At 47.2% G+C, this 22796-nt stretch overlaps 1 protein-coding gene and 1 pseudogene across 6 annotated transcripts in view; one reads left to right on the forward strand and one right to left on the reverse strand.

The window, feature by feature from the left end:
* Positions 1-21491, reverse strand: part of LOC135898177 (cholecystokinin receptor type A-like) — a 201905-nt gene extending 180414 nt beyond the window's left edge. For all 6 annotated transcript variants that reach the window (XM_065426991.1, XM_065426990.1, XM_065426988.1 and 3 more), the window contains exon 1: positions 20835-21491. In XM_065426991.1, the coding sequence (XP_065283063.1) occupies positions 20835-21195 (361 nt within the window). In that variant the 5' untranslated portion in view covers positions 21196-21491. The remainder of the gene's footprint in view (positions 1-20834) is intronic.
* On the forward strand, positions 14791-14970 carry LOC135898220 (U2 spliceosomal RNA; annotated as a pseudogene).
* Positions 21492-22796: the final 1305 nt, after the last annotated feature.

The following is a 22796-nucleotide window of genomic DNA, read 5'->3' on the forward strand; positions in this document are numbered from 1 at the left end:
ATTATAGGCTTCTATGTAGAGCCTGCTATCTGAACGTTATGGATAACAAACTCACATGTAAGGGAAAAGTAAATGTCAGGAAATTCGGAAATAAAAATGGCTGTGGCTTAGCTAAGGTTAAGCCCAGGATGCGAAGCATACTAGCCTTTATTTTAGTTGTTGAACCACTGTTTAGCCTGGTGAACTGCTGTTCCTTGGCTATATTTGGTTCGGCTAGACGAAGAAACAACTCATGCGTTACCCTGCTTCGCCTTCAAGAGTGGAACGCGACAGCGTTCCCGTCGACCCGCCAGAGACTACGCGCCCCGCATTGGACGCGGTGAGCGTCGAGCAACGCAGCGTTCGGCGCGGCAACGAAATGTGCGCCTGAGCAAGCGTCGCACGCCTGAGCCTTAGAAACAGCTCGTTTCTAAGGCAACACCGCATTCACTAGAGGCGCTTTTGTACCGCTTTGAAGCATCGTACTCGTGGCTCAGTGGTAGCGTCTCCGTCCCACACTCCGGAGACCCTGGTTCGATTCCCACCTAGCCCGTCTTGCAAGAGTTGAGCCAAAGCCACTTCTCCTCTGTCGTGACGTCACGGTGTCACGTGATTTCATGGTCACCGCCGCGCCTGAGGAGCTGGGTTGAGCCCTCGTAATATGCTTCGCATAAAAAGTAAGAGACGTTTCTTTTCGTGAACGCAGGTTGCGCACGTGTGCTACTCGCTTTTTATGCATTGGGCGTATAGAACGTTTTAAAAACGTTGCCATTTGTTGGGCGTGTTGGTAAACTGAAAGCATATTTAGCGCCAGCAAACAAGGACGGAAGGGAGACAACACCACAGTGCGCACAAATAGCGCATTGTGGTGTCGTCTCCCTTCTGTCCTTGTTTGCTGGCGCTAAATATGCTTTCAGATTTAAAAACGCTTTGATTGTGTGTAAGTGTGGCGGTTCTTTCAAGGCTTATTTGTTATTTTGTATGTTTTATGTCTGTTTTTCGATTTTTATAATACGTAAAGGGCCATTAGGAAATATGGTAAGGCAATGTAAGGAAATGTACAGTCTCTATTACTTCAAGCAATTCCGCAATCTACTACTGAAGCTATTCATTTTCCCTTCTTCGTCCTCTTCTGGAGTCTTCTGTGCACAGAATACAGGTCTCTTTAGAATGGAAAGCGAATGATATACTAATCGAAACGCTCGGCACATGTCCTAATTGTGACATAAACGACCCGCAGCATCCCAGTAATTCACCACCTATTTAAGTACCGGTTGCCAATTCAGCATACTAAGTATGAGATTTGCTGAAGGAATTATGTTGGCTAGTTACGGCTGCGTAGGACATGACTATGACGGCCGAGGTACCATCGCTTCCCCTCCCCGCCTCTTCTCCCGGCAAAGTTAGGGCTCCTATCACAGACTTGCTCTCAATCTAGAGTGGCCCAAAATTGGCTATCGCAACCCCCCCCCCTTCCCGGCCCCGCCCATAAACTCTTTCTGGCTATCATCGCAGTCTCACAAGTGAAAGGCATACAAATGACAATGGTTAGGAAAATGTTTTTACCCAAGAGAAGTTGCATGAATACGAGCCCTGGATAGTTCTTTATTTGCGAAGATCTGAGTTATAGACAGGTTACAAGGGCTACGTTTGTATAGGTTCCATTACACTTCTTGGTTATAGTGAGTAACACTATTAACGCTACAGTGTACTAAATGAGATTTGAGATTTGGTTTACTTCAGCACATCAGTACATTTCTACAGATGTAAGTCACGCTGCTAAGACAGTTCGTGACGCTGCGTGTAGCATAATGGTGTGTGTATCAATTCCGTCTGAGTGCAGTTCTAACACACGGCAGCGTTTGAAAGAGCATGGCTGCCTTTAGCTTCATTCCTGTCACTTACGGCACATTCCATGCGTCACTTTCAAGCGCTCTTGAAGCGCCCTGCCGTCGCTCTTTAAGTTGGTCTCGCCGAAGTCCGGAACACACAACACATTCGCCTATAGTTCACTCATAGCGCCGTGTTCCAGCTCAGAGTGCTCGGAGGCGCTCTCACGTTCGAGCTGAGGGCGACGAATATCAGACACGCGGTCCCTCCAATTCCTCTGGGAGCTACAGCTGAGCGCTCGGGTAAGTAGGATTTATCATAGTCCAATCGCGATGGAGTACCAAACCGAGTCGAAGAGCAATATGGGAACCGCATGGCCACCATGTATCTGAACTTCCACAAACAGTCAATTTGGAACGGCGCGCCATTGGACTATAATGAACCATTCATTAGATACACGCAATACAAGGCGCAAACCAGTGCTACTTTCCTCCTTTTTCAACCACTTTCTTCTTTTCAGCGTATCTTATTGTTGTACACTGACCTTTTTCGCAGGATCCATTACCCCTCTCCGTGTGGTCAGTTAACACAAGTACTATATCAGCTGCGCCGAGCTGGAATGAAAGCGACCGTTTTGTTGGCACGCAACGCTTTTGTTCCTCTGCAATTTGCACTGCAATTAGCACACGCAATGAGCGTCCCTAAAACGAAGTCAATTCTACGTCGAGCGGCACACAGGCGCAGCGCACTAATTACTGCGCTGTGTTTTCCCGGTCAGCAGACAAAGCGCTTTCCTTCTCTCGTGTGTCGATATTTATATATATTTGTGCATGCACCGTGGCTACCACTCAATATTTTATTACCACAAAACAAAAAACAAAAACACATCAGGAACAGTTTCAACACGGGCAGAACCGTGTAAATACTCATGTGTACATGTCACGGCGTACTTACATCGGCATTTTCAAGCTGCTTAGACGAAAAACCGTTCTTGGAAGCAAGGATTCTGCGACCTTGGTCGCAAAGCTCTAGCATCCGCAAGGCCACCAGAGAAGTAATGCGCTTCTTGAAGGCAATTGAACTACACGGACGCTTGTGTCTATACGCGTGAGTCAACATTCATCTCCGCAGCTCGTCTACGGGATTATGCAATCACTGTTACATCGTATACAACGGGAAAATGTTTAATAAGCGCCTATACCTGGATATGCGGCTTCATCAAAAGGCTTCCCGTATCTGACCGGCCATTACCAGAAGTGTGCACTCCCCTATCTTTGAAAAATGCAAAATAGTCAAAAAGTACCGCCAGGAGCCCGCACGCGAGGTTTTTGAAGCCTTCAGAATCTTTACACGCGGCGACCGATTGCATGCGTTAGTTCTCCGTCACTTTCCCTTTCGATCAAGGAAAAAGAGCATTTGTCATGCTGGTTGCTTTTTCTTTTTCATGCGTATTCTTTTCTGTGTCACACTACCTGAAGCTATAGTTTCCTTCTTATATTTATTTTTCCTTCCCCAAGTCTAGAGTAGTTAGTGTGTGTACGTGTGTGTGTGCGCCAACAAACTACTCTGCATCAACAAGGTAATAAATAATTAACGCCAATACAAGGCAATAAATATTGTCCCAGCTAATTGGCGTCTAAGCGCTACGTTCACAAGGCCGGAATGAAATGACTTGCCGGCTCCAAAAAAGGCATAAAAGTTAAAATTCTGGCAAAGATGAAAGCACCTGACGTGTGCAGCTTGCATCAACAGACGAACAGTCACAACTCGACACCTTTCGGTCAGATACTACAATTGAGCCACAAATGTGACTGACATTTCTTGTTATTAGGTAGCTCCATAGAAAATTAGAAGGCTAGACTGTGTTCGCCTACCAACGGGACATAATTTTCGTGGCGATGCAATTTTTGACGAATTTTACTAGCGGGTCTGGAAGCGTCATTAACATATTAATACATCTGCGCATGCTTTGATATATCTCTACATGGTCAGTTGCCCTATCAGAGGTTACTTTCTTTACTATACGAAGAAAAATTGGATAGCCTCCCCTAAGTTCTGCCAAAGTATTTTCTGCGTTTCACTTTTAGACAACTTATCATAACACCTAAAAAGAAGATGAGCTATAAGATAAAATATGACGTAGAAAAAAAGGTAATACAATAACGCGCCTATTTATACGATGTTGACAAATACCCTGCTTTTATAGAAAGCGTGTGATGCTTCTCGCTTTTAAGCAAGCCATATCATCAAGAGTGAAAATAAAGCATGTTGCCTTGTATTGACGCCTACGTCTTCAAAGCTGCACCACCTTGCAGCGAACAGCTTTGCCTCCGTCTACTTGCTTCTCAAAGAATGGCTTAGGTGTAGATGAAAAATATATTTTTGTTCCCTGCAACGAAAACAACTGTTCTAATAACAGCGACGAGGGTGATGGTCGATGGTCTTTTTTTTTTGTAATAGTGGAAGCTACACTTCGAGCGAGAATTTCCACTAAATCCAAAGAGCTCTTCCACTATTTTTAAAGCACTGGGAACGTTAACATGCCTCCATATACACACCCGGCTGTGCAGTTGTGGGCTCGTTGTATCAAAGCTTTACCTTTACTGGCTTGTTTTCAGAGGTCATAGTCGCACTAAACGTGTCTAAGTGTATCCTCATGGCCGCAGTCAGCACAAGCAGCCTTGTCAGCCATTCCAACACGGAAGGCAAAATATTTCTTAAGGCGAAAGCCTCAGATGGCGCTGGGTCGAAAAATCCGACGATAGTCCGGCGTAGTAGCAGCAAAATTCGAGTGCATGTGCCAACAAGCCATGAATTTCTTTATCAATAAAAGAGCTCAATTATCTCTGTTCGCGTTTAACGGACACCTTTCTAAATAATCGGTGTGGCTGCAAAAGTATCTGCGTGTGGTCTTTCTGGTTTTGCTCATATTTGCCGAGTATAGTACAGGTATCTTATATGACATGTTGAGGAGTATAAGTACGTCCGCGTCAACTAGAAATAAATCTGTTGTTGAAAGTTAGCGCTGTGTTTGTCTAATTTGACTTTCCGTGTCCCTCTCATTCTGTCTGCTCTACAAGAATGTAGAAGGCACCGTATATACAAGCCCATGTAGCTACCCTCGTCGATTATAATGCTAAAATAAAAAAGAAAATTCAGTGCCCATCCACTCTGTTAAGAAGGATGACCAGCGATGCCGTGAGCCCGTTAATGGCGAACAGCACCTCCGCCGCGGGTCGGCCCGGCATTGCACTATCTTTGGGATCGACCCACGTTTGCGGAGCGCTGAACGCCTGCTTCACCTCTGCCGCGCGTCGGCCCGGCATCGCACCATCTTTGGGATCTGACCACGTATGGGTAGTGTTTAACGCCTGCTTCACTTCCGCCGCGGGTCGACCCGGCATTGCGCTATCTCCTGGATTTTTTTTTTTTCGACAGGCGGAGACGATACTGGGGAAGTGGCCATTAACAGCTTCGCAGTAAAAAAATCATTCAGTGAGTCTGCGTATGTGTCTTACTTGCCACGACCGTTCTAACATGTCATTAAACATGCAGAACCAGTGGCGATGTCTGGGCGACCGAAAAAGACAACAAGAGAAAAACACGTAAACAGAAAACAAATAATACCAAGTAACAACACATTCAAATGAGAATGTGAAAGCAATTTAACGAATATCTCGCGAGAGCGTAGGCTTTCGCCTTCATCCTCTTTAGGGTATGCTAAAACGTCTGTCAACTTTTTTGTAAAGGCTACGTTCAAGCCATAGCCAACAAAGCAGGCTATAGCACTAAGTCGGCGGAGTCCTGGTGAAGTCTGTGTAATCGCGGTCAGAGGACCACGCACGACGAAACAGTCACATGGAGCTCGACCTCTCTTCCTCTCTACCAATTTACTGCACGCGAAGACAAATACGACCACTCAACGTTTTCCTACATGCCTGTGTGATATTTCTTTGCTATTTTATTACACAAGTTCCTTCAATGGCATGCTTGTTCTTTGGATGAACACTTAATGAGCACATCGTATCGGGTGTACAAATCATTTCTGACCGATTCAAGCCTGCCCACACCACATACTCCTCATGGTGTGCATGGGCTTTCTTTCTTTCTTTCTTTCTTTCTTTCTTTCTTTCTTTCTTTCTTTCTTTCTTTCTTTCTTTCTTTCTTTCTTTCTTTCTTTCTTTCTTTTTGCGCAGTGCTTAAGGGGAAGCTTTAAGGCAGGCCCAACTCCGATGCCAACTTTTAAAATACATGTATAAAAAAAATGCTTTTCTGGAATGACCCCTGGGCTGATTTTAATGACATTTGTTGCATTTGAGATAGAAAGTTCTATCTCCAACCAAGATCTCAAGATAGAAAGTCACTAGAAATTTTAGTGACTTTTGGAAGCGAAATTTTTATTTAGGGTCTGAATCTTTTTACAAATATTACCGCAAATTGGTGCCTCCCCTTCACCTCCCCCCGAAAGAAATAATAAAATGACAACAGAAGCACGACATTTACTCATCCGTAACAAAGCACCAAAAACAAATATCGCTGTTCTCTAAATTTTTTTACAATATTTACGGGGCTTTGTAAAGATCCTACTCACATATTAGTGGTGTATTTAAGAGCCATGTATCAAAAATCAAGTTTCTTCGCTTTACACGTACTATCATATGCAATTGATAGAACCCGCCTTTTTTCGTGTTCCTGTGCTGCCCTCTGCCGCACGCCGCTGGAAACGCTTTGGAAAGAGACCGGCGCTTTCGCCGGTTAATTTGTGTACCTGTGCCCATGTTGAGTGTGCGTCGGTTGTGCGTTTCGTGGAGCTCACATAATTATTAGTGGCTGCTCCGGGGCAGCATGCATCGTTCCTGGAAATCTTGTAGCACTCACCGACTACTTGGTGAGCAGGCCTGAGCGCACTGTGGTACGTCCTAACAGTGCTGCCCAATGGCGCTCGCCGAGTTCCGTCTGCCAATGCGGCTGCCTTGTGTTTTGTTGTCGCCGATGTCTGCTCTTGCACCTCGATTTCTTTTATTCCACTTACACATTCTTTACAGATTTGGCATATTTAAGAAGTGTCGAGTGCAGCCTTCCACGTCGGATTTGCCGAAGCTGTGCATTTGTTGACATCTATAGCCACAGATCGTTGTTAGCTTCAAATTTTGTGGAAATGGTGCAGCATGGTATGAAATAATGCCAAAGGAAGTGAAACAAAGATATGTGCGCACACGAGTGGCGTTGTTCCACCCTGAGACGAGTCAATATGAGCCGCCGAGACATTTTAACAAATTCAACTATGTCCCAGACACATATATTGCGGGCTGCGATTATTGATTCTCGTTTTTCTTTAACTTCATACTTGCAGTTTATGCGCGCCATAAAGTTTCATTAGAGAACACTGTGCTCGGCATAAGCGCTCATTTATAGGCCATGTAGCTCTCGCAAAAACACCGATGCCATCGACGACACCATTGGTAACTGACCGAGGCGGTTGTTTATGCTGCTGTATACCGAATGCACTGTCTGTTTCGTTTCCTGTTTCACGCGGAGGTAAAGGGTGCCTCTCTGGAATTAAGAAATGTGTCAGCATAACAACACGTACAGACCCACTCATACTTAGAGGATGCGACCGGCAGCCTTCGGAAACTGTGACGGACAGATGTTAGCACTGCTCTGTGTCGCCGCTTGCCGCTTATTATGTACGCGCTGCGCGAAGTAAATAGTAGTCATCAAATCGCTATTGGACCGCAGCTGAACAATAAAAGCAATCACCCTCGTCGTAGCAGCTTATCTTTAACTTCAGGTATACCAGTAGCCGGTGCAAGAACTAGACGGGGCAAAGCCTAGCCCAACTTTCACTAAACAGGATCAACACTGGTTCAAACTTCCTGTGCACTGATTGAGAGGATTGAAGCTTCTGCGTTTCAATGTCGAAGCCATGTTTTCACATTTTGAGCGCAAATAATTATATACACTAGAGAAGAGGCAATGACTATCGCGTTATCAACGGTTCCGCTACTGATTGCGTGGGACTCGGTCGAACGATCATGGTCGGTACGCTGATATTGTCGGTGACATCGACAAGCAAGCCCTTCGCGCTACGACCACTCGCGCACGGCGGATGCGTCGCTGTGGACCCGTTATGATAAGATGGTCTCAGCGACACGCTGTGCTGAATAGTTGGCCTATCGTTGACGTCAGCATCTTTTCGGTCTCGTTGGTCTCGTATTGACCCCGTTCTACCGGCCCTTAAACGAGTACGTGAAGTCAGGCACGCGCTGCCACCGCCATCAAGAGAGGGCCCACGCTGCAAGAAGCCTTCGACAGCATAGCGATGTTCTTGAAGTATCGCCAAAGCGTAACGCAGAGGTTTTCGATAAATTTACCAGCCACCAATGCAAGACGGGAACTACATGGTTCGCGGTGAAGTCCGGAAGAAGCCCTGTCCACTTTCTGTTTTAAAGTGGAGTTACAGTCGTACGATATGCACGTTTGCAGCACCGCACCGACGTAGAGCTACCACTGGAGTTCCAACGCGGTGCACAGCATGCTTGTTTGGCGCTGTGCGCATCCCGGTGCTTTCTTTCTTTTTTTCATTCGGGGGGGGGGGGGGGAGGGGGGGGGTGCTTTCCGTTGATTTCAGGTCTTGCGGGCGTCCCTTCCAAAACGTTTCGCGACTAATTTCCCTAGGGCAGGGCGCATGCACCGTCGCACCATGAAAAAGGCAGATTCCTATGTCATTTCTCATTGCTGAGTTGGAGAGTTGTAAACTTGATAGTTTCGTTTTCTTGCAAACTTGCGGTCTCCTAGAATTCGTATTAAAAATTGACAGCATAAATAAATAATCCACTTCCGACTGTCACCAGATTTTAACTTCTTATTTAAAATGTAACAAACCTCAGTAAATTGGGTGCTCTGGTTTAAATCTTTCAAACAACTTTTCAAAGAATCCCCCGAGATAAAACTTCCACATAAATTCATTTCCGTGAAATATTATGGCGACCGAATGTCGTCGAAAAGCTGACGAAGAAACTCGCAAACATTTCAACTGTGATCAAAGAAATCAATCGATCAAGCACAAAGAAACCCGCAGCAAACCGGCTTTTTCTTGTGGTGTTGTCGGTCCTGAAGACTTCAAGCTAACCAATTCAACACTCCGAATACCCTTCAAAAGCGAGTGCAGACTTGTGGCACGCTCTAACATTAGTTGCGATTCAACGTAGCACATTTTCGCATTGTAAGTTAAAGATTGTGCTCTTCCGTTAAATATCAAAACATTCGCACCGGTGTGCCCTTTCGGTTATTTTTTGACAAATCTAAAGGCAAAGTCAACCGAAGCACATTATAGAGAAGCAACTTACAGAATACTTGTACAGCACGACAACTGTAGGAGCAGTTAGACATAAGTTGTTCCTGCGAATTTTACTCCGATTGATGTATCTTTAAACACTAGCAAAAACTAATCGCGAACTCAACAATAGCAGAGGCAATTCAATTTTTTGCTATGAGTCGCCGCTCAGAGTACTTACTTATCGGTCACGATAGACGCGAAATCATTCGTTTATTTACTAGAGTTCTCGTTTGACGGTAATGAAGATATATAAAAGTGCATGCGTGAAAACAGTGCCAAAATGATCGTACTATATACAAAATGAACGAGATCCTACTGATAAAGACAAATCATAGGATAAAATCAGCCCGAACGGGAGACGAATTCACAAACCATTACGTTCTTCAGCGTTCTTAGCCATTTGTATAAAATTCCTGCAGCGCGAAGTACTAAAGTGGGGGGAGAAAGGTAAAAAAAAGGACGAAGGAAGAAAAGGATTGCAAGAAGACAAACACGAGCGCTCGTATTTCTCCTGTTGCAATCCTTCTTCCTTCGTCCTTTTTTTACCTTTCTTTCCACACTTTGGTGCTTCGCGCTGCAGGAATTTTTACATCAGGGACATAAACCAACGCGCCCACATCGCTAGTCTTATTCTTCGCCATCTGTAGGCTGCCTTCCATAAGAATAAGTCTAGCATCGAGATTGGCTGCAATATGTTCTTACGTAAAGCGCACCAGCTCGGGTCGACCTCTCTGCCTTTCTGGTAAATAAAAGCTCTATCATCGCTCTTTCTCTCTCTTGCTCATACGAACAATTCTAGCTTTAGAGCTTTTTGTCAATACGGCCCGGCATGTATACGGCAGCATTTTATTACGACACATCAGACAGAAAACTCCTTTTGGTACTGGAGAAGTTTCGAAAGAAAAAAAAAAGAGAAAACAAGAAGAAAGTGGCAATTTTATATCGGTCGCTACCACAAGGCCTGTAATTCAGCTTTACGCGTTCTTTCTTCCTTTCTTGATTTGTACCTTCCTTGATTCCTTCTTTTTTCTCGTTGAGAGCTGTGTTTGCGTACCCATTTACGGTGGACGCACACCTGATTTACTCGGAGGACAAACCGAACCGAGAGTGGCTGAAAGAAAAAAAGAGAGAGAGAAAAAAAAAACACGCCCCACGCGTTTGTCGAGTCTTAAAGTGAGTGACCGCATTCTGCTCAATGTCTCGCAAGAGGCAAGGGTTCATTGTTGCTACAGGCAAGGCGCTTGTATAAAGCTGAAGAGTGCGCGTACACGCTTAGACGGTGCAAATCATAAAACAGCGTGATCTCACTTATAGCGAAACTAGTTGCACGTGCACTGAGAAACAAAGACGCTGTTACATTCCAAGGATGCGGCCAGCAAGGCATGCACGAATGCAAGCAGCAATGAAAACCAAGCCAAGCACAGACATCTGCTAGAACAACTGCACGCATTTGATGCCCGCTGTCCTTTCATGACCTGTAAAATTGTTCCGTCCTTGGGCATCAAAATAACGAAACGAAAAGAACAGAACGCACTGGAAAACCTCGTTGAAGCTGCAGTCGTCGGAGACATGTATTAGGTACTCCACCACGTAAGCGCAACTACGTTCCGCCATTTGAACTTATGCGCGCTTGCTGTCTGGTACGTGTGTCATGCGCATCTTTGCGCTTCGAAGTGACGAAGCCCGTTTTTGACGTTTGTATCTCTGCGCATGTGTAATGTCAGCTGTGCATTTTCATCACGTCTACGCCTGTTAAGGTCGGACCGCATCGCAGCTTCGCGTACGCGTTTGGAACGCAGTATATTCGCATATGCAGGGACTCAGTATATATTGTTACGTGTAGCTGATGCGCAAGTCTGCTTACAATATATTTACACCAGCGGTGGCCAGGATGGCGACCCTAATTCAATCGGGAACACGTCGTCTTCCTTCCCCTCAATGCAGCCACACTGCGGCGGCTGTTCCGTAACATCACCCCCTGGCAGTAGAAGCACCGTCCCAGTGCTTAAGCTACACATCCGGGGTGAAACGTGTGTTGTAGGGTTTAACGTAAGAATATATAGTATACGATGCAACGTGTCCTCGCCCTCTGTTTATGCATGTCCCAGTTCATCGAGTACAATGGGCGGGCTTCATTTAAATTCTTGAGATAAATCCGTCCCAGTCACAATTAGATGGCTGCTCCTTCCCTTCTGATTTTCATTTAAATAAACACATACATGTATACGAGCGTATTGTAAAAGACGCAAACCTTATTAAAATGCTAATGCCGACAGCCTGTGACGCTTTTTCAGCGACCAATGACATTTCCACGACGCAGCCAACAACTCTACCCACTGGCTTTCGACTCCAGCTTCCCAGCAGACCATGTGCCAACGCAACCTGCGCAGCGATACCCCCGCCTTTGTGCGGAGGGGGAGGAAGGAGAAAATTAGTCGGCAGGGAGGTTAACCAGAATAACGTCCTGTTGGCTACCCCACAGAGCTTGACGCTACCTACTAGCGACGATCCCCAACGCGACAGGCAGGGCCCCTGCTGTCATGCCCACCACCGGCGGAAACTAGCCGAAGCGGCCAATGGAGGTGAAGTCGCTGGACATACCACATTGCACACAAGTATGCGTCTACCAGTTTCAATGCTTCGAAAAATGTACATGTGCTTGTCGACAAAGTTCCCACGATGGCTTGATAGATACAGGAGCAACTACTTCGGTGATGAGTTTAGTTTTTAACGAATGACTTGGCTACAAAGTGATGTTTTGTTGGGGCAAACCTGATACCTTTCGGGCGGCGAGCGGTGTTGGTGTGTGCACGGTGTCTGTCTGTTTTTCTGGCAAGGCGTCCAAGGCCGAATGCGCAGTCGTTGCGCATTCTACGCACGATGTAATCCTTGGTATCGATTTTTTGCAAGAGTGTCGTGCTACTATAGATGGCGGAGCAGACGATATTCTCTTGTCCGCTCATGTTCAGCAACCCGGTTGCCGTCGAAACAACCTCGTCGTAGCTCAAGATGCCCTTCTACCGGCTTGGTCCGCAGCCAGCGTGCGTCAGTTAATGCTTCTGACGCCAACGCGAGTTCAGTTGACGTTGCGATTCAGCCCTTGCGTTTGCCTTGCGTGAAGAAAAATATCCTCGTGTCACATTGCGTGGTTTTTCTTACCGACGAAAGCGCTCAGCTACAGGTATTAAATTGTTCATTTCAGTCCGTAAATTATTCACACTCGCAGAAACGCCGATCCCTATATATATATTTACGCTGCTGTCAGACACGATAAAGTTTTTGATTTTGCTGAGAAGGCACATAAAACTGAGCTACCGAATGCACGTACTCGTCGCACGATCGACACAGCATCCGCCCATCCTTGCTGACAGAAGTTGAGTTTCCGCGTCGGAGCGCCAAGTGATTTCACAGCAAGTCAGTAAGCGCTAACGGAAGGTAGAAGAAGAAGACGAACATCTACTGTACTGCGAGCTTCTCCGTAGATGACCAACCTTGAGTTGTCAATCTCCCATCCTCTAAATAAACGCGATCCATCATCGCAATACAATGTCCAGCGAAAGCATCGTCTAGCGTCCGCTTTTACGAACAGTTCTAGCGTAAGAACGTTTTTGTGAATGTCGTATTCACAAGAACTCGTTACGCTTGAATTGTCTGTTAGAGCAAAATCCATCCCATCCTGATGTTGGGCGCGCGATTAGTGAAGGCAGCCGGCCATTGGCAAAGAACACTTACGAAAGAGAAGCTCTGTTAATTGGGCCCCTGATTCTCTATGCGGGTATTCTTTCGAAAATTGCCGTCTTTGTCTGGACGTGTCCCTCACATCCATTAATTTAGAGAGAGAAAGATGAAGAATCAAAGTACCAGAAGTTAACCGCGTTCGATGATGCTATCTTGTTATACAGTGCTTGATGTGGTATCGACGCTCATGCCTGTGAAATGGGCGCCGCGCAAGTTGGGTAACATAAAGGAGCGCGTCTGCATACAGTACTTCTGTGTGTAAATGACACGTACTTCGTTTTGTCTTCGTAAAACCGAAATAAGACAAAGTTCTTTTCATTCGCGGGCGACGCAGTGGCACCGGTCACTCTTTTCGGGATTTCGTGTCTGTTTTCTGGAGCATAAATGATGAACGCGATCCCGGGCGTAGGATGAATGTGCACAGTAGGAGCGGAAACAAGTAATGCGCGTACTTGCGCTCCCTTCTTAAACAGCTTAAGTGCAGGTTCATTGTTACACTATCAAACGGGGGGTGATATATTCTTGAAGAAAGAAAGAAAGAAAGAAAGAAAGAAAGAAAGAAAGAAAGAAAGAAAGAAAGAAAGAAAGAAAGAAAGAAAGAAAGAAAGAAAGAAAGAAAGAAAGAAAGAAAGAAAGAAAGAAAGAAAGGGCCTGGTTGCCACATGTATTATTTCTTAAACTGCCAGTAAGCCACTCTTGGAGTTTTTCAAAAGAGGCGGGCGTCCCCTGCTTAGACGTTCGGTGTACACACGCACGTTCGCGCGACGATGAAAGTCTAGCGTTGCATGCAGAAACGGCAAAAGTCCCGCATAGCGAGAAATAGGTCCAAATATACAGTTCAATATACCGTTCAAGGACACCTGCTCGGTATGCTAGAAGCATTAACAGAAGGGTTCCAGTGAGGCACATCCCGCGGAAACCAATATTTGCCTAGAATTGTAATAGCTAATATTGGCTGCTTGTGAGGACTGTAATCAAGATTCGCGTCTTTTGAGGAACACACCAACTATTCTATTCACTATACTGTAATGCAAACTAGGACGCTGGAAGAAGGCGAAAGTGCACAATCGAGCTTCTCAAGCTATCGCTTTCATCGGAGCCCGTAGGAAAACCCTAATACAGAACGCAACGCAGTGTTCCGGACCTATTCTGAAATTATTTAATTTCTAAAGAAAAAGTGCGGTAAAGAGGCATGTGGTCAGCAGCTATAGCTAGACAATTACAAGGCGCCCGCAAAAAAAAAAACTCCTTTCTTCTTTCATACTTATTGAATAAAATTTCATTGCCATTCCACTCTGTGAGAGTCGATGACCAGTGAAGCTGTGTATTTGGGCCCGTTAATGGCGAACTGTGAATTGCCGCGCGTGAAACGCCGGATGCACATAATTGGACTGCAAGACGCGACTAGTCTCTCCTGTACGATATTGAGCCTCGGAACATGATGCCGCACCGAGGGGCATACTATGCACGTATTGTTGCAAAACGTGGTACGACACCTTCTACTAACGAATCCCAACAGCATGAACAGACACGCGCCTCACAGCATTCCGAGGGCACACACTTGCTTCACCGTAGCCAAGGCGATCGTGCGTTGGTCGACATGTCGCAGTGCAGTAATGGTTGTGACGTCACTCGAAAACCGCACGCGATCACACACAACACAGGCCACACAAAATTGGTTGGTTCCCCAGGAACTCCCTCCGAAACCTGGTCACTGCTCCGGTGAATCCTAGCAACTTTGCGGGTTCGGGTCCACATGGACGGTTCCCATTTCTTTCCGCTTCGCGGTCCTGGCAGGCAGCACGCTTACGGGAGCGCCACTATACGGGAGAGGGGAAGGAAAGGGAAGGGAGATACGCAATCGCTTGGAACGCCGACAAAGAGAGGGCGGTGTGTACGTAGACATGGTCGACACGGGTCAAAGTGTAGTACGTGTTCTTATGAGCTTAATATCTGATACGGGTTGTATTTGGACGGAAGTTTCTAAAGTTATTTCTGCAAGTTGGCGGAGTGCTTAAGGCCTGCGTCACCTCCACCGCATATCGGCCCGGTATTGCACTATATTCGGAATCGGCCCACGTATGGGGAGACATTCTCGATCTACACGGCTCGTTAGACGCACGCAATTTTTTCCAGAACCTATCCACATACAGATTCGCTGTAAACACGACCACTTACCACAAATTAGAGACCGTTTTATGCGGGATCGAAGCGGTACAATTCATCTTGCAATATATATATATATTTCCGCTTAACCAAGGATTGGTTAGTTTTTGAAAGTCACATGCAAGGTCCCATGATGTAGCGGAGCCAATTCATTTGGAGCTCTTGAAGTCGGCGCTGGTCAAGGGCCATTACATTACCGCTTTATTTGTTGCCCTTCCTTTCCCTTTACATCCGCAGCGAGTTAGACTCGCATCACATTCCTGACCTATCGATCGTATTTTCATTAACACGGTTCTATTCAGGCGCGCCCGCGTTCCTGATATCTTCGGTGCACCCGCAGCAGCGTCGCCTACTTTATTGGAGTCTGGGCTATCACTTTCTTTCATTTCTCTCTCTTCGGAAGCACCACTGTGCTCAAAAGCCCACCAGAAGCAAATCGATCGCGCTCAGCAGGGAGATTATCGAGCGAAGAGCTTGCTTTTGTAAAAGTTCGCCACGCGAGCCAACTTCAACCCGCTTTTCTATTCACTCTGACTTTTCGATCTTTTTTGTCGATTCGATGAAGCAGATTAAACGCTATAACTGTTTCTGCGATGATGGAGGCTGTTCATGCGATGACGCAAGCTAAATGTTTATCGATGACAGAGACACTTCAGTATTTCATCTGAACACCAAGACGGATGTTCATTCGCATCGGCAGGCGGCTGCCAACACGACCATCACAACCACTGTCTTGGACAGCGTAGGAGATTATAGAACGTCATTCCAGAAACACAAAGAAGGATCTGCTATAGCCCGCAAGGAAGCTTCACGTATTTTTCGCACATTTCTTAGAGACATTGAACTGTTCGACAGATGGTGAGTACCCAGTAACAAGAAAAGAGACGCTCAGGCGCATCGATTGCGGGCCTAGATTGCAAGGCTGAAGCCGCCTGTAGCTACAACGCCTCCCACCATGACCACCACAGTCACCGCCACCACCGCGTAGAAGGTCCCTATAGCTGTCAATTTTGTAGTTTTCGAGTAGTTCTGAGTACATAACTTTAAAAAAGGCAACAATTCACGCACGCCTATTAACAGGTATGCTGTTGGAAGGAATAATCGGGGTTGGGGTGGAGGGGGTCGGGAAGGGTGCGCCTTTCATTATTCGCAGTCGAAATCGAAATCACCGGGTTCCGCATGTATAACGCCGATCGCAGAGCCTCCGAAGGCCTCCTATCGGTCCTCGTGCGAGAAACAAAAGTAAGCCCACTGCTTCCGAGGTCGGTCACAGCGCCGTGGTACACGACAAGCTTTGCTCTGCTGGATCGCTGCAACGCGACTGCCTACATGCGCTCAGGCGCCCCCCCCCCCCCCCCCTTCCTCCTTGGTTACCATCTGCGACCGAAACATGTCCAGAAGGACAGCCCATGTAAGTGAAAGGAGCTAATGGCAGTAGCATTTGGGTATCGGCGCTGAGGAGGAGGAGGAGGAGAAACTTTATTATTGCAGAAACCGTTGCGCGGTTTATTCCTGGGTGGTTCCCTCTGACAGGGCTCCACTGGCGATCGCGGCTCGTCGGGCCTGGTCGAGGGTCGCCAGTTGGCTTCCCAGGTCCAGTTCGGACAGTCTCGCCTCCCAAGACCACGTAGTGAGTGTGTGTGTTGTATCGGCGCTGACTAAACTGAGAGCACATGAGCCTACAAAAACCGACCGCCAGCACGGTTGCAAACACTTTAGCGCAAGCTTTATTGACATCTCCGCAAGCATATTTGCGTTTAGCCTAGGAAGATGCTGCTTTTGATGCTTTTTCTTCTTTTCTTTTTCCCTGTCCCGACCGGTCCCGTTCCGTGAGTGGATATACATATTCATCCCTACGCCTGTGCGTTTGCTTGGCCGGTCGCTAAATGAATACCCCGAAAAAGACAAGCATCACAGCAATCTGCAAGCATGAAGAGCGAGCAGCAGGCGTCACAACGTCCAGCATAGACGGTACCCATTGCTAAAAACGGTTGTTGTGCAACGCTCCTTTATTGATGCGTTATATAACACATGTTTCTTCGTTCTGATCCCAATAGGAAATCCGATTACTTTCACCTCACGCATGACATAGCCTCGAACGACCCCGGTTCGGCCATTGTCGCTGGAACCAGCGAGCATCGAAAAAGGCGAATAGCGCGGTTAAACTTAATCAAAACAGGCGGTCACCTATGCTGCGCCAACCACGGCACAAAATGCGATGCTACTATTTTTGCTATTACCCACATGGCGCTGTAGATATACCCGTTATAGCAAAGATTACATGGACGTCATTTGCGTCGCTTTCAAGTTCGTTAGTGCGGCTGCAGCGTCGTCACTAGTGGAACTCTATAAGAAAGAAATGAAAGAAAGAGAAAAGAAAACACAGCGACGTTACGACTGCTCAGCTGGACTTTTTGTGTGTCCTCCCTTGTGCTCATGGTTGGTTGTTAAGTAATGAAACCGGGGGTAAATAGGCCTTGAAAGGGCCGTATATATTATACCGGTCGGCCAAAATGAACTCCAGCGACTAAGGAATGTAGACAGAAAGAGAAAGAAGGCAGAAAGGAAAAAGAGCAGTGCAATATAGCGTAGCTTAATTCATGCGTAGTCTGGTATATCACACGCACAGTCAGAGCGCGCTGTATCAGACATGGGAACGCGCCCAGCAACAGCCTGCTTTACGAGAACGGTCCATCTGTACAGTCACGGTACGTGAAAGAAAACACAGCGAAGAATACAGCGCACAAAAAAAAAAATTAGTGCAAGTTCACATTAGCGATTGTGCTTTCCTGATCTCGCGCAGATAGCGCGAAGCCAACTGCCCCAGCGGGTTAGTCAACTGTCGATCACGTGATCAAATCCCGGCCGCGGCGGCCGCATTGCGATGGGGGCGAAATGCGAAAACACCCGCGTACTTAGATTTAGGTACACGTTAAAGAACCCCATGTGGTCGAAATTTCCGGAGTCCTCCACTACGGCGTGCCTCATAATCAGACAGTAGTTTTGGCACGTTAAACTCCATAATTTTAACCAACTCTCAAGGAATGTACGATTATTATGTACGATTCATGTACGATTCATGTACGCTTCATGTACGATTATTATTATCACATCGAAGGGGCAGCTGAAGCTGGTGCCAACACACTAGGCGCGACCGCACCAATTCCCGAGTCCGTGCACCGCGAATTCTTACACGGCTCCGCGAGGGTCATCTGCTTATGCAGCCTTCAGCGACAACGAAAGCCCCTTCCACTCGAGGACCACATCTTGTGCGGAGCGCACGTATAGAAAGCTGCCAGACGCAGATGGGATGCGCGTGTTTTCCTGGCGGTACACGTCGCATTCCTTGCACGTCTCGGCGATCTGTATCGTGCGTTCTATCCTGGTGCAGCCGGAAAAACCGCAAGGACAGAAACTGGCCGGCCGCGAAATGTGAGAGAGGGGGCGAATCGTCCGATGAAATGAGCGACAGCTTGTCAGCGGTTGACGCCCCGTAAAGCACGGGGCTAATTCCTAATCTTGTAGCTCTCCTGCATATTGGTTTCGACGAATCGCTACTAAAAAAAAGAAAACAGAAGGAAGAAAGAAAAACGCTGAACACTGATAGAGGCTTTAACGATGGCAACGGCCAGGTTGGCCTTGCTTTCATACGTAAGGCGAAATGACAGCGACGACCGAGATTTCAAAGCATCGCAAGGGCATCGTAACAGTTGCACCCTTACTAGAATTCTGCATACGTCAACGCACCGCATTCTTCGCGAAACAAAAATACCCGAATTATTGCGAATATTCCTCTGAGGACCGGTGTTTTCTTGGGATTCTTGCATTGTATTGAAAGCTGCGGCACTGTATACGATCCAGGACTGCACCTTCACCGATAACTTCACCTTTGCTTTAGACACCAAAGGGCTGATTTCTCAAACTGTTATGCCTAGCGTTCAGGGAGAAACGCCGTGCTTTTTGCCGTACAAACCAGCCTTCACGTTAATCATGTGTTTTAAGTGGCCCCATTCTGGATGGCATGTCTCACTCTGTTGCAGGCCGTCCCGCGCAGATTGCATAAATTCATTTGCACTCAGTATTCGAAAGTTACTTCTATTGTGAGCTATGGCGTTCTGCTCAAACTGCATGGCGAGTCATAGAGCGACCATGAAGTATAAGTTATTGAATTTCAGTGAATGCATCAAATTTGATTCACCCGAAATGTCCTGCACAGGAGTTACATCACACTGAATGTTAAACTCGCGGCGTTTCGACACAACAGTGGCGCTGACGCAACATCTTGCTGGCACGACAGTCTGTCAGATGGTTGGCATACGAGAAGATCTGCACGAATAGCACCGCTTTGGTGGATTCCGCGTCATTTTATTTTTCATGAATAATGAAACGTGCTAAATGTACTAAATCACCGCAGATTCGCGTTGTTCGAGCTTCTGCGTCGTTTTCTTGATTTGACTAATTAAATTAAATTAAGCTATATCTAAGAGACATCAACTAAGTACGTACGCCTATTAGGTTTAACCCAAAGTTTCCGACTCTTTCAACAGGGTGACTTCGGTAAGCTGCATCAGGTTTTTACAGAGACGGTTTGCGGCAGTGGCGATGGTTCCCCCGGGAGACGACCTTTTAAAGTGTCCTTCAAATAGACACTTCGGCCGAATGTCGATTAATCATCTCTGCAATAAAAAACAGAGTGGTTCTAAAAGGGAACAACTTCTAATAAAGAATCGCACCATGTAGTAGCTCGTGTCGACCAGTTGGGAAAGATATAAGCTTTGTTTCACGATATCCGCGTCAGCGTCACTTGAGTCTACAGATCAATCAACTAACTACTCGGCATGACGAAGTGAATAACGAATGACAGTGTTGTTAAAACGTTGCGCGGTTCGATGGTGTTTTGGTGTGCTGTCACACATTACTGTGACTGTTTTAGTCACATTTGAATACACTTTTGCGTCAAGCATTGCAGCGTAATTGTATCTCATTAATTTCTGTTAGTCATATTCAAAGGCTTTCCAAAGGGCAAACATGATATCTGAAAAAAAGAAAATTGGAGTCTGTTGCGCCCAATAAACGAGCAATTATTCAATATCGATCACGACACTCGCGGGCCGATGCGCTAAATCGTAGAGTAAATATCGTTTTACCAACGGTGTTGCGAGAAATCTTCGCTGCGATGCAGCCATTGGAAACTTGTCTAGCTTTGTCAACAAAGTCTGCCGTGTTCTTTCTTCGAAAGTTGCACGTATACCAACCTTTTTACCGCGACATTACGTCTGCTCAAAGTGAAGAGCAGTACTTCGTGCACAGTAAAAATTTAAAAAGAAGAAAGGTAGAAAAATGAAAAAAAGAAGAACTGAGAAGAAACGATTGGGTTTCGCCACACAACTATCAAACGTATATCGGGGAGTCTTACTTGCCTCTCATACGTCAGCATCAGACGGCATATCACACTGCGCTTCAAAATGACAAGAGGCTACTCTGTAGCACTTCTGTACTACTTCAGAAAATTTTCAGCCATCCAACATAACTAGAAATGCTTCAGCTAACGCACCGAAACTTAGATTAGTTAGTCACGACAAGATCAAACAAAACCCGACAGGAATCCAGGCAGCTTTAAATAATACCAGCTACGCAGCGGATATCAACAGCGAACTAAAACTGCCCCGTTTGACGATCGGGGTTAAAAATCGCGGCGTAACATGGCAACTTTGTCAACATATTCAGGCTGCAACATGCAAGAGCGCAGGGAGAAAATGAACTGAAGAGTACTTGTACTTACCTTGGAGATAAGGTATGAGCTTGCACATGGCCGCTCCAAGCACGAAATTCCTGAGCACGCTGCCCACCAGAGTGGTGGGCATGCAGAATACTCCCAGCAACAAGTCACTGACGGCCAGGTTGAGCAAGAACACGTTGGTCACGGTCCTCATGCGCCGACGCTGTACGAGCGTGATGATGACCAGCGAGTTTCCCACAACGGCGCACACGAATATGATGGCGTACAGCAGAATCCTGAAGGCCGTCTCGAAGCTGATGCCTGTCCAGCAGCCGGCCGCGGCGGAGGCCAGCGCTTCGGCAGCGGCCGTCTCGTTGGACAGCGCGTCGCCGCTGCTGTTGGTGGACTCCGCGCCGCGGCACATGTCGGCGGTCGGCTCGGGTCACCTCAGTGCGCGCGTCGTCGGCACACCAACGACGTGAACGACGAAGACGACGTCTTCATGGTTTTCCTTGACGCACGCGCGCTTCTTTCTTGCCCCGACACCCCAAGCGCGCCGTTAATCACTGCGCGAACTGCCGAACGCGAAGCGACGCGCCACGATTCTGGCGCCGATCGCCGCGTCGGGACGCGCCAAACAGCTCGGAACTACCACGCGCCGCGACTTCGCCAGGCGAAAACGCGCGCGCGCCAGACGCGCGCCGGTGCCAATCGACAACACGCGAACGACGGCGCCGCGAGCGCGTTCGCGGGACGGCGCGTCGCACGCGCGCTTGGACGCTGGCGCCACCTGGACGGACCTTGAAGCAAACGCGCGGCAGCGCTCCGAAGAGCCGCATTCGGCAGCGCACCGCCGCGGGGTACAGCCACGCTCGCGGGCCGTCCCGCACGCGCCTCCGGAGCGCTGGTAGGGAGATTCTTGGCACCGTGCCTCCCGGCGAAGCCACCCACCGAAGCGGCGTGAAGGCATAAAAACGCTTCGGGCAGCCGTCTCGGTGGGTCGGTAGCTACGTGCGCTGAATAAATTAAGACAAACCAACGTGGTTCGGTTTCGGCTGTATCATTCGGTGGTTCTCGCTCTGGATCGACGACGTGCCAAGCACGTGAACGCGTGTACCTCGCTTCTATAGTAGAACCGTGCCTTGAGAGGCACCGGGAGGCCAGAGGTCGCCGAGTGGAAAGCCTGGAAGCCAGAACCAGCGGCTTCCAGTTTTTTTATTGTTGTTAGTTTCTGCTCAATGATACAACCAAGTCATGTAACGTCGACTAAGCACTGACTAGCTTAAATTCCACAGTTGCGAAGTTTTCCATTGATTAATTATATTTAAAAGCCGAAAATCAGCACTGAGGTTTTGAGAGACTTGTTAAAAAAACACACACATACATGGACGTCAAAATTAACCGAGCGCCCTCCAATAGCCCGCACGCGGAGCTCCCGGCAACAGGAAGACCTTCATCATCGCGACCTTGAAGTAAGAGGGCTCCCGATTAGTTTTGACCACCTGCGGTCTTTAACGGTGCTCGAATATTGTGTCGCAGCAAAATTACCTCTCGCGATTTACTGTTTTTAACAATTACTCAGGTCTTCGCTGAAATACGCCCTATTCCCCCCCAAGTACTGCAAATGAACTATATTCGCTTTCTTAGCAAGCTCTTCGCTCGTTGTACGCGCTCTCTTTGTAACTCTCCAGCAATCATTTCTTTCCGTAGCCTTAAACTCCAAGGACGCGCGGATAAGACAATCGCCACCCCCTTTGCACCACCTCGATAGGTCAGACACTGCACAAGAGAGTACAACCCGATGCTGCTCATATCATACAATGGCCATCTCGCACAAACGTTGTGGAAGATGAAACCTATACACCGTGCCGGGAACTAGTTAACGGTGTCGCACAAGAATTCATTCTAAAATAAAGAACAAATAAGTAAAAAGAAATCCACGCGGAAATGAAACAACCCGCACCCAGCTTTGCAGCTTCCTTTAGCTAGGCGTCTTAATTCATTCTCGCTCGGACCTCTTCAGCT

Source organism: Dermacentor albipictus, chromosome 3, assembly GCF_038994185.2.
Source record: "Dermacentor albipictus isolate Rhodes 1998 colony chromosome 3, USDA_Dalb.pri_finalv2, whole genome shotgun sequence".
Lineage (NCBI taxonomy): Eukaryota > Metazoa > Arthropoda > Arachnida > Ixodida > Ixodidae > Dermacentor > Dermacentor albipictus.